The sequence below is a fragment of the Carassius auratus genome, unplaced genomic scaffold (assembly GCF_003368295.1).
Source record: "Carassius auratus strain Wakin unplaced genomic scaffold, ASM336829v1 scaf_tig00214205, whole genome shotgun sequence".
NCBI classification, from domain to species: Eukaryota; Metazoa; Chordata; class Actinopteri; order Cypriniformes; family Cyprinidae; genus Carassius; species Carassius auratus.
In genome coordinates this window covers 590672-603731 of record NW_020527558.1, presented here as the reverse complement: position 1 = coordinate 603731, position 13060 = coordinate 590672, and the positions used below count along the sequence as shown (strand labels likewise).

At 41.4% G+C, this 13060-nt stretch overlaps 1 protein-coding gene across 1 annotated transcript in view; it reads left to right on the top strand.

Annotated features, from left to right (window-relative positions):
- Positions 1-188: 188 nt before the first annotated feature.
- Positions 189-13060, top strand: part of LOC113091515 (CD209 antigen-like protein C) — a 73365-nt gene continuing 60493 nt past the window's right edge. The window contains exons 1-2 of the mRNA XM_026257087.1: positions 189-220; positions 1622-1863. Of these exons, the coding sequence (XP_026112872.1) occupies positions 189-220; positions 1622-1863 (274 nt within the window). The remainder of the gene's footprint in view (positions 221-1621; positions 1864-13060) is intronic.

Below are 13060 nucleotides of genomic sequence, written 5' to 3'. Positions count from 1 at the left end.
CACAAGAGCATTGGGGAACTTGACGCATTAATCTGTTTCCTCTCTTCAATGGCCATGCAACACTTCCCCTCCTCGAGAATGAAAGCATTGTTTGGTGTTGTGGTTTTGACAGATTGAGTGTGTGGAAAATTTGTCATCTCTATCAGACATCTGGCCACTTAAACAAGTGGCTTCTTTCCTGACCTAAGATGCTTGAGCTTTCCCATAAGGTTCTCAAAAGGTAACGCACTGCAAGCATCAAGAAAGCCCAAATTCTCAGTATCATGCAATGTATGTTGTTAACCATGAAGCGGTTGCCATACAGTTCTGTAGTTTTTATCACATCTATGACAGCCATATTATCCTGAGAACTGTTTATCTTTTTGATCATTGCTTTCACAGATGTGACAAATAAAATACATCTATTTTTAATTTGTTTTACATCTAAAACATTTTCGAGGAGATCCAGAATGTCTTTTATCACTTCCTCAACAAAATCCAAGTCTGTTGGACTGAGGGTGAGTGTCACCGAAAAAAATGCAGGTGAAAGGTGCAGAGGACAGGCTAGGGGTAAAGAGCTTTGGTCAGGTGGTTTTAGGCCAGTGGGGGATTCGGGAGGGGTACAATTACACTCGGGCTCGGTTTAAGGCAACTGTGTGTACACCCTAAATGGAAAGTTGCAAAAGCAAATCGCATAAAGAGCTCCTAATGTTTCACTCAAAATACGAACAATATTAGTGGAACTCAAGATAAGGTTTGGGGATCTTAAAAGTAGGAATTCTTTATAAATGCATGCAACTCAAGCACTTTGTAGGATCAATATGAGATGCTACATCAGCAAAATATAAATCGAGTCATTAATTATGACTAGATGAAACAATTACATATCTTATATATAAATTAATAAATTTTGACCCCGTGGGTCAAATCCCATAATGTTATTTATAATCAGACTGAAGGAAGAGCATCAAATGCAGTCGCTGTTAAAACTATCAACTGTTCAGCTGACTGAACTTCTGATGTAACCACCTGAAGCTCATCAAACATCGAAGATTTTCAACCCCCTGATGGTTTTACACATTAACATTCAATCGATTCTGTTAATGATTTTGTTTTTGTTCATTTATTAATGGTCATTGTGCTTTTGAGGAAATGTATTAGCAGTTTCAATACCTGAGGGAAGTGAAGGAGTGATTGTATGATAATATATTTATAGAAACCTCATTTTCCACACCAAGCATTGCTGAAGATCAAGTTCCTTTCTGCATAAATACTGACCACACAAACACAGATGAGGAGCACAAGTCCACTCCAGGAGAGAAACTAGTGTTCTTGACACACTGGAACTAGGGAAAATTACAGAGAAAGGTACAACCTGAAAAATGCATCAAGAATATGAAAACGGGGCTGATTATGTGTACATTATAAATGCACAATCTGGAACTAAGGTCACAGACTGTAACACAAGAAGATCCCAGTCTACTGAACACACAGGTACTGAGATTAATCATGAAATACATTTCATCAAAAACATATTAGCACAAAGTTGATCACTAATGTCTCAAAAGGACAAACATTTGCTCAGTTTTCATGATTTCATTTGCTGTATGCTTTGTAAAGTGGATAAATAAAGAGAATAAAGTCATGTTTGTTTATGGTCAGGAAGTGGTGTGACGATCAGAAGCTCCAGAGCAGCTGGTGTGTGTTTGGGGCTGCTGTGTGTTCTTCTGCTGACTGCAGTCATAGTGCTGTGTGTCCTCATCTATACAAAGAGCACAAACTACACAGAGGAGAAACAACAGCTGCTGACTAAGATCACCAACCTCACAGAAGAGAGAGACCAGTTAAAATCAGAAAGAAATGAACTCCAGAAGCGTTTTGCAGGTAAGTTACTTCAGTCTGATAGGTAACTTGCTTGATAGCAGACTCCGTTTTTAAAGTGGAGTGAACTGGATCTGTCCTTTGACCTTGCAGGTTTTTAGAGCCATGTTTATAATGATTCATAATAATTTAGGGATGTCAACGGAGTATAAATATTAATAGGTTATTTAGATATTGTTTATGTTCATATCATTGAGAATAAGCATTTCATTACAGTTTTTCTCAATTGCTGACATGCAATTCATGAAACAAAGAAGCAAACAAACTACTATAAACACAGATTCAAAACTACACACAAAGTCATTCAAAAAAAAAAAAAAAAAAAAAAAAGTTCTCTTTTGTCAGAATCAAAGTTTGGCCTTAGATGAGACACAAACCTGTCAAGTACACAGAGTACTTCACTGCCAAGAGAACACTAGTGAGATAAGTTCAAAACCTCCTTTTGGGAAACAGGAATCCTTTTGCAGGTCAATCTGTTACAGAATATAACACATATAGACTGTAATTAGTGAAATTAAGCTGTACTCTTTAAGAAAAGTTCATTTTCTATTAAATGTGTTTATTACAGTTTTTCTCAGTCACTTTGGTACATTTTCGAATCATTCTTGACATTTGCAAAACAGTAAGTGGGTTATTCCTGGGATTCATTTGTTACGAGGAGATTCAGAGATGTTCTGATCCAAATGCAGAACTTTATTATAAGAACGGTCGGAAAAGTAGTAATCAAGAATGGCGTCAGGTATGTCAGGGATAATCAGAATCAATAACCATAACAAGTAGAGATCAGGGGAGGCATCAGAGACGGTATAAACAAGCCAAAGTCAGCCACGGGAAGAACAACACTCAGTAATGCTTGACTGGGCTAAACAAGACTTTGTAGAGAGTTGGCGTGAGTGTGCGGTTTATATGTGTGTGGGTGTATTAGCTGCAGGTGTGTAATTAGATGCAGGTGTGTGTATGCAATCAGTCCCAGGTATGAGGATGGGGATTGGAGTTCTGAATGGAAATACAAAAATGCAGGGTCCTAAGTGGAGTTTATGGGCACTCCAGCTAATGATCGTTACATCGGTAATATTTCAGTCCCCTAGATTTTTGAAAGTGGTGGGTCACCAAAATGAAATATTAAAAGCTTTTCACAATACTTTGGTAAGTCCTTTATAATGAATAAAAATAATTATTGCATTTAAATAATTTTTATCATTAAAAAAATATATTATTTCTGTCTTACAGCAAGCATTTTGTCATGTCCCTGAGGTTCTTCGCTGATTTGTACTTGGAAAATAAATAATAAAATGTGCACAGTGTCTAATTTTCAGCAATATTTCAAGTATTTATTTTGTGTTCTTTGCTTTTAAAAAGGAAAAAATTACAAAAATGCAAGATATTTGATAAAAAACAACTTATACAGGCGGATCTCACAGGTAGATGTGAAGATTTGCAAAATAGACTTCGTCAGAAAGAATAATCTAAGAATATATCAAGTTCCAGAGGGCTTCGAAGGAGAAAACACAGCGGAATTTATTAAAGGTCTGCTCACCACAGCTCTACAGCTGCCTCAGGACATAGATATAAAGATTGAAAGGGCACACAGGGCCCTTACAGCCAAACCAAAAGACTCCGTCGCACCCCTGAGATCGATAATAGTGAGATTCCTGGACTATGCGGTTAAGGATGCAATCTTACGAAAAGCCTGGTCACAGAAACAGGTCCTTTACAACGCGAAACGAATCTTCTTTGACAACGACTACTCACCTGAGTTGCAGAGGAAGAGAACGCAGGTACGAGACATAATGAAACAGCTCAAAATGAAGGATATGCGAGCTCAATGTATCTGTCCAGCTCAGATAAGGATCTATTTCTGGGATATTTCTGCTTCAGAATGTGAGTAAACTGTGGCTAAATTATAAAAGAAACTGGCTCACTATAGAATACATACGATTAAGAATTTTTTTTCTTCCCTCTCTTTTCTTTACTTTCGGGATAATAATTGTTTTTTATTCTAAATTGACGGATGCTTGCTGATGTTTGGCTGAGTGAAAATCACTCTTGGAGGCGGCCGTGTTTCAAAACTGGCTGCACGCACTTGGTGCACTTTTGATGTACCAGGGAGTCAACTCCCAGCCCTTCTTACCTACGAGACAAGAACCTGGCCGAATTGATGTTTGGAAGTCTTGTTCGTGTACATAGTTCCTGTTTTTGTGTTTGTTTACTTTACTTATCTACGCCTTGACAGCTAAAGTGTTTTTTTTATATTACTGGAACATATACTGGTGACTAGAACATACAATATTTATACCAATGTCTATACATAATTCAATTTGTGTCAGTTATAAAAAAAAAAAAAAATATATATATATATATATATATATATATATATATTATTTATATATTATAGTTATAATATGAAAGGACTGAGCAGCCCAATTAAAAGAAAGAAAATATTTAATCAGCTCAGAAAAAATGCAATGCTCTATTGCACTCCTTCAAGAGACCCACCTCTCTGATGGGGGACATTTAAAACTGAGGAGGGAATGGGTGGACCAAGTTTACAGTTCCTCATATAACAAGGGAAAGAGAAGAGGTGTTGCAATCAAGAAGTCAGTTTTTTTAATATGGAGCAAGTATATAACGATAAAGAAGGTAGATACTTCATGGTAGTTGGAACAATTTCAGGCAATAAAATCACTATTCTTAATCTTTATGCACCTAACGAGGATTATCCACAATTTTTCAAGAATGTTTCTGTCTTTTGGCACAGAAAGGTGAGGGAATGTATTTAATTGGTGGGGATTTCAATTGTGTATTAGATAGTAATGTTGATGGGTTAACAGCAGAAAGGGGACCACAGTCAAAAAAAGAAAAAGTTCTTTTAGGAATAATGAGAGAATTAGGTTTAATAGATATTTGGCATTATTTGCACCCCAAAGAAGGATTTACCTTTATGTCTCATGTATATGGTAGTTATTCAAGAATAGACTTCTTCTGCACACCAAGTGCAGATTTACATAATATCAGATAATGTTACATAGATCCTATAACTATATCTGATCATACAAGATAAACAATTTAGAAACTGGAGATTAAATGTCTCAGTAATAAATGATTGTAAGGTGAAAGAAGAAATAAGACAACAACTGATTGAATACTTTGATTTTAATGATAATGAAGCAGAGACGAAGTAAATTCATACAAATGTGGTTTTATTAACAAAGTTCGGGAGGAGCGCGATCAGATAATCATCCAATTTGGCACAGGTGCAGCTTGTTGAGCTAATCATTTTCAAATTTATCCACTCTGGCACCCGGTTTAAAAAAATAGCGGTTTCACCTGATGAAAACGCCGGATCCGTGTGGACGAAACGCTGATAAAAAATGTGTGCGTATACACAGAAACGCGTCTCTGTGTGGACGGGGCCTACAGCAGCCGAAGCAAGCACGAAGTTACTTTTACTTGCAACACGGGCCTGCACTTCCCAGTATTTCCATCCGGTTACTTCTAACCCCCTTTTCTTTTCAGCGTCCTCCAGCTCACGTAGCAGCCATTAGCATAAGGCTGCCTCTGGTAGCAGTGCAGGCTACACAGGTTCTTCAAGACATCACACACCCCAGCCCCTTCCCACGACCCACAGCTACAGCAGCTGAAGCAAACGTGAGGCCGCCTCCATTCGTAAACGCGCCCTCAACTTTTCCACTCCCTCATGCTTATACTAACCATTTTTCTGTTCAGTGGTCTCCATCTCCATCTCCTTTGCCAGAAGGAGCCTTTTTTGTTTTTTCCTCACTGTCCGCTCCCGCAAGAGCCTCTACCTATATTTCACCACTGCCGCAGCAGTGTCTGCTCCCGCAGGAGTCCTTTCCATCCTTCCCTACTGCCGAAGCAGTTCTCGCTCCCGCAGGAGCCTCAAAAAGAAAATAATAATAATAATAATAATCATATGTCCATTCTCTTATTCAACCTCATCAGGCTCGCTTTTATGTCCAACTCCGGAACGCTATATCTAAATTTGCCCGGACCCTCCCTTCATCAATGATTTTTGTTAAAAAAAAAAAAAAATTGAAATCGAGTATTCTACCAAAAATTCCATCGATTAATCAAGTAATAGGATAAAAATGTGTTTTTGCTTAATTATAAGTAATTATAATTATAAGTAAATCTGAAGGATAGGACAAAATGTCAGGACACCGGACTTTTATTTCGATGGGTTGATGTACCTTTCCAGTTCTGTGTATGTGATGTGACGCTAGTTTTACTTAAATCAAATGGTCAAATGCTCATGAACTGACTGTCAGAGCAGTTCTGGAGATGTTGTTCATGTGTTCAAGTCCTTATTTAGTGAGACAGCAGATGCAGAAATTACCATGAGCGTCACACGCACTTCACTGTGTGTGATAAAGGAAGTCGCTTTTCTGCTCCATTCATTAACAGAGACACAAAGAACATGCAGGATTTACATTTAAATATACTGTTCCGGCTTAATATTTACATATATTAGTCCATATCGTGAATTTTGATGTAAGTGCAATTACCTATTTCAAAATATTTTATTAAAAATAAAAATAATGATAATTATAATAATTGGCAAGTTCTGTGCCATTCCGCGTTCAACTGTAAATTCCGTTTTTATGACTGGATTCCGCGATTCCCTCCACGTTTTCTGCATCACGGAAATTGTAGGGCCCTAGTCATGGTATGCCAGCTCTAACTTGCAATGGACCCATGGCACGCAGTTCTCTTTACGCCCTCAAATCAAAACACTGCTGACTCCTTGCAGTATGCGATTTCGGACGCAGCGCTTGTCTCCTTCCGCCAACAAAAAAATGCTTTGTCACATTAAAAATAAATAGATAAATCATTGCGAAAGAACCTGACATGAGATTTAGAATAAATTAATAGAGGCTTCGAGGCAGAAGAATTTGCCTACATCATTTTTTGTAATGGAGTTACTCGAGGAATCGTTTCAGCCCTAAACTTAAGCAGCTCAATAGGGGCCTCTCACATAATCCTATAGAGGCCCTCAGTTGTTGTTCATCAGCCAAAAAAAAAAAAATTACTTCTTAAATCATGTTGTGTACTTGTTTAATCGAAGCCTCTCAGTCATCATTTCTTCGGCCAAAGTAAGGGCCCTCCAGCCATCGTTACAATCTCCTTGCCTATTTCAGCATCGGACAGGGCTCTCCCTTCCGGTGCAGCAGGGCAGTGGCTCCCTTTGGTCGCAGTGTGAGCCTTTCGTCTGTCATTGAGTTGCACTGTGTGCTCAGCGGCAGACTGGGTTCTCCCTCCCGGTGTAGCAGAGCCACAGGCCCCCTTCGGTCGTTGTGACAGCCCTCCATCCGATGCATCAAATTACGCCTAATATACAGTCGCAAGGGGGACTCTCCCTTCCGGTGCAGCAGAGCCTCAGCTCCCTTCGGACGCAGCGAGAGTCCCTCCATCAGTCGCGTTTTCTTACCTAGTCTGCATCGGACGGGGCTCCCCTCTCGGTGCAGCAGACCCATCGGCTCCCTTCGGTTGCAGGGTCATTCTTCAGTCTTGTCGTTCTGAGTATGATGCATGCTCGGCGGTGGACGGGGGATCTCCCTTCCGGTGCAGCAGATCCGTTGGCTCCCTTTGGTCGCAGTGGGAGCCCTCCATCCGATGCATCAATCCACACCTCTTATTCAGTCGAAACGGGGACTCTCCCCTCCAGTGCAGCAGAGCCGCAACTCCCTTCGGACGCAGTGAGAGTCCCTCCATCTGTCGCGTTTCTTCTGCTTGTTCAGTATCGGACAGGGCGCTCCCGTCAGCAGGAACGTGGCCCCCTACTGGTGCAGCAGACCCACGGCTCCCTTCGGTTGCAGGGTGAACCCCCCATCTGAGTTATGTTGCATGCTCAATGGCGGACAGGGAGCCGCCTCCCGGGGGAACAGAGCCGCTGGCTCCGTTCAGTCGCAGCAGGAGCTCTCCATCCAATGCATCAAACCGTGCCTCGAATCTCATTGCCTATTCTGCATCTGACGGGGCTCTCCCTTCCGGTGCAGCAGACCCACGGCTCCCTTCGGTCGCAGGGTGAACCCCCCCATCTGAGTTATGTTGCATGCTCAATGGTGGCTAGGGATCTCCTTCTCAATGGGGTACAGCTGCTGGCTACCGTCGGTTGCATTAGGAGCCCTTCATCCGACGCGCCAAACCGCGGCTCGAATCTCATTGCCTATTCTGCATCTGACGGGGCTCTCCCTTTCGGTGCAGCAGACCCACGGCTCCCTTCGGTCGCAGGGTGAACCCCCCCATCTGAGTTATGTTGCATGCTCAATGGTGGCTAGGGATCTCCTTCTCGATGGGGTACAGCTGCTGGCTACCGTCGGTTGCATTAGGAGCCCTTCATCCGACGCGCCAAACCGCGGCTCGAATCTCATTGCCTATTCTGCATCTGACGGGGCTCTCCCTTTCGGTGCAGCAGACCCACGGCTCCCTTCGGTCGCAGGGTGAAACCCCCGTCCGAGTTATGTTGCATACTCGATGGCGGCCAGGGATCTCCCTCCCGATGGGATACAGCTGCTGGCTCCCTTCAGTTGCGGTGAGAGCCCTCCATCAGATGCAACAAACCGCGCCTCGTACTCAGCCGCAAGAGGGACTCTCCCTTCTGGTGCAGCAGAGCCACATCTCCCTTTGGAGGCAGCAAGAGAGAGCAGAAGCAGTTCATCCATTTTGTTTGGTAGAGAGCGGAGATTTGCAAGATGGATGCTAAGCAACAGCGTTCGAAATCCGCGTTTTCTGAGTCTCACAAGCACACCAGCTCTTTTTCCCTGTCTGCGCGTCCTCTTGAAACATGTGATCAGCGCAGCCACTCCGCCGACAAAAATGTCCAGCAAAACATCAGAATAGTCGAAAATCTGTGATATATATCGGGAGATGTGTGTTGCTGAATGTCCAGCAATTTGTCCCTGGTGAAACTGATTGCAGGAATATAACTAAAGACAGGACAAACTAACAAAAACACAAAAACAACTGCACAGCACGTCACGGAGGCAGCCATCCTGTATCGGCGCCAGCAAGTTATTCGTAACTACTCACAGCTATTTGAAACAATAAGAAAAGACTTGGCGAGATGGGAGGTATTGCCTCTCTCCATGTTTGGAAGGATTGAAACAGTAAAAATTAACATATTGCAGAGGCTTCTCTTCCTATTTCAGTCTCTCCCTGTTTTGGTTCCAGTCTCAGCATATAATAAAATAGAAAAATGGATTTCAAAGTTTATTTGGTAAAACAAAAGACCAAGAATTAGACTTAAAATACGTACGTCAAATAAGGATGTGGGGGGGGGGGGGGTTGAACATTCCTAATCTTATATTATATAAGATATTATTATTGGGCTGCTCAGCTTAGGGCTTAGGCTGCTTGGCTTGGCATTGATAAGGAGGCAGAATGGGTTAATATTGAACATAATTCGCTTCCTGGAGTCTCTTTGACAGTTCTGCTATTCATAGACTTGCAAGCACAGAAAATAATGAAGAAAACAAATGTATGGATACAGCACACTGTCAAAATTTGGTCCACAATACAAAAAAAGTTTAGAGGAGTAATCACCATATCACGTGCAATACCTATTAAAGGTAACCCAGATTTCCTCCCTTCTATATGGGATAGTGCCTTTAGTACATGGGAAAAGAATGGTTTAAAGATAATTAATCAAATTTTAAATGGAGAAACCATAATATCTTTTTCTGAATAACGTGACAAGTTTACATTGAGATGGAATTATCTCTTTAGGTATTTACAAATTACGACACTATATTACAATCCATAAACACTGGGACATCATTAAAAGATCTCCCAACAAATATTGAAAAATATTTTATCAATATTATTGAACATAATCTACCCACTAAAAATCATATAGCACATAATTATGGGAAGTTAATGCAGGACCGATCTGATGACACGTTTCATAACAAAAGAAACTGGGTACTAAAGTAAATACTGTAATAGAGGATGAGATGTGGTCAAATATATGTGCTAGCTGTTATAAGGATATCAGCAGTCAAATGTGGAAGGAATTTGATTGGAAAATGAAAATGAGATTCTTTAGAGTTCCACTGGTGGTTGCCAAATTTGACAGTACCTCGGCATTATCACAATGCTGGAGAGGTTGCGGGATGGTGGGGGACTATGTGCATATATTCTGGGAATGTCCCAAAATACAAGAGTATTGACAAGGTGTTAAAAGGGAAATCAATAAAGTTTTAGCAAGATAAATTTTTTTGCTTGATGGTTTCCCCTCAGATCAGTTCAGTAAATACCACTTATTTGTAATGCATATCTTGTTAATGGCAGCTAGGAAGATAATCACTGTGAACTGGATGAAGGTGCGTGAGCCCACTGTGACAGAATGGACACGTAGACTGAAACAGATATACATGTTTGAGAAGATGACAGCAGACTTGCAGTTGAAATCGGTAATTTTTCGCCAGCAGTGGACACCAATGGAAAAACTGCAGGAAATAAATAGACCTAATATATGTTAATGCTTGAACAATGCAGCGAATGTACTGGTATGTGGTGTATTCTTTGAAGTGCTGTCAAGGATTTGTGTATTTATTTTAACTTTAATTGCTGTTATTTTTTTATTTTTTAAAAAAAGAAAAGAGTTAAATAAAAACATTTCAAAAAAATTATTATTATACAATTAGTGATCTAAGTGAGAGAGCACAGCGTCAGAGGAGTAATTAGTGGAGAGCAGCATACACAAGAATCAAGGAAAGAAGAGAAGCATTAAGAAACAAGCACTCCACCACATAGTCCTGAACATATGACAGAGCTGCCACGACAGCCATTGTCAAGGTGAAGTGCAACAGGCAGAAGAATCATAAGTTGAGAGTAGAAAATTAATTTAGAGCATGTGTAATTGTCTAATGCACGGTTCCCCAAACTGGGGCTTTTAAACCCATGGGGTATGTGAATAAATTGCAGGGGGTTCGAGTTGATGAATAGATAATAAAAACAACTTCTAAGTTACGTCCCTCAGTCTGAATAAAGTGCCTCAGCCACACACACACACACACACGCGTATACTTGGTAGCTCAGCACTGTGGGGTCTTTATGAATAAATATCGATTAGACCTTTTATTTCTTTACATTTGTTCAGGTATTTTATGCAAACGTTTATAAAGTAACTATTTTAAAATGTTGGAATGTTGAATGCATGCATGAGTCCTGTTTATGTTGAGTTTTTGTGTTAACATGGCATTTCTTTTGTAACGACCCACTGATTATTAATTATGTTATTATGAACTTTTATTTGCTGCAGTTTTGTTTAATGTTTATTTATCATGAACCTTTATCTGCTGCAGTTTTGTTTTATGACAAGTTATTATAAACTTTTATCTGCTGCAGTTCCCTTTCAAGGGAACATCAAACTGCGTCCTCTAGGGGGCACTTTGGGGAACACCTCGTTGTGACCCGTGTCTGAAACATACATTGAAAAAACAACTTGTTGGCCGGCGACAGCCTCCAAAGTCACTACCGGCGCGACTATAAATAAGCACCGGGAGAGCACGTCATTATCTTCTTCTTCATCACTGACTGTTTTGTTTGAAGCGTGCATCTGGAAGAACCGGTAAGGGCGATCTTTCTGTTTCAAGCATTTAGACGATGTGTGCATCCGTGTCGGCGTTATTTGACACCCGATGACACACGCGATCTTTGCGTCATTTGTTTGGTTGAAGACCACGCATGCAATGTCTTTGAGGAGGCAATCTGCATGCATTGTGAGCGTTTTTTCAATGGAAAAATCTCCGCTCTTGTTCGTCTCTCTTCTGAAAGAAAAGGGGGAAAAAAGCGCAGCCATCTGCTTCCTGCGGTTCAGGACCTGTCCGCACTGAGGCGTGGAGGAGAATGAGCTTGTGAGAATACAGAAGGATCTGTCTGAATGGTTTAAAGAGGGACTTTCCATTCCGCTTTCGTAAAAAAAAAAAAAAAAAAAAAAAAAGGGCAGCAGACGAGAGAGAGCCTCGGGAGGATGATGTTTTATCTTTAACAATTTCTGATACTCAGGTTAGTGCACTGCTGGGTTTTTACCCAGGAAAAGCAGGAGATATTTGAGGATGGTGAAGAAGCTGAGGCTGAGCTTTCTCAATTCTCCTGCCCTGCGTATGTAGAGCTGTTGGAGGTTATTGAGCAAAAATTGACCATAGCCCTCCAGCTCAGGTGAGCCTTTCATTTGTGCATGATCTCCATACAAAGATTAAATAGAAATGAAAGATGCCGTTTTCTTCTCGCATCCATCGGTTTCAGCATGAAAGTAAAAAGAAAATGCTTTCTGCTCGATGCACAGGTTTCGCCTTCTGAACTTCTTGGTGTTTCCATTGAGACGGCGATTTGAGAAGTTCAGGGAGACGAAGGCGCTTTGCTGATTTCAGATCCTTCGTTCCACAATGGTCCAGGTCTGAGCCCAAACAACATATAGGTCCTGGCCTGTTTCGATCTGAGGATCAAAGACAGCCACACAAGGCTAGTGTCACAACTCGCGCTCCTCTCCCACCTGCGGGCAGGGGTTAGAGGAATCGTGGGTCGCAGGGAGGTAAGCAGAACCTAATGGGTATGATCTAGACGAGGCAGCGTTCTCGTCTGAATCGGAGTGATACTGAGGTATCTACTCGTTCCCTTTGGGGATTTTTAACCATCTGGAGTCTAAGAGGTTATCAGGAGAAAATAGCCTCATAACACGTATATGCGTTAATCGACTTCAGAGGGTTAACTTCTGCTTTTATCCTACCCTTCCTAATTCCCCTGTAACCACCAGCTCTCCACCTGATCAAGGTTAGGTGGAAACCCCTCACGTTAACAGTCTCCTATGCTGGACCTATAATGTTTTTATGGGTCAATGTTCATGACCACCTGACTGATGGTCCAGACTAAAATGAGGCACCCCTTGAGTAACCCTGAATACACTTATGTGTATTAAATTGCTGGTGGTTACGTGTCTACTAATAAACTCTGTGAGTATCCTTTGCAGTGCTCAGTTACAGTGTTTACTAAACACTCGTCAGCAGCAGCCATCCGGCTTCATGTTCCGGTATTAGGCGGCGGAGATCACAGGTTTCTGAGGGAGCCTCCTTGATCATCAGGCCTGACAAAGCACTGCAGGGAATTTCATGGATGTCCAGCCAGGTCACCCCAAGGGGTCTCCTGGCCGCTTAGGGGTGCTGTCGCATCTAGCGGGAAG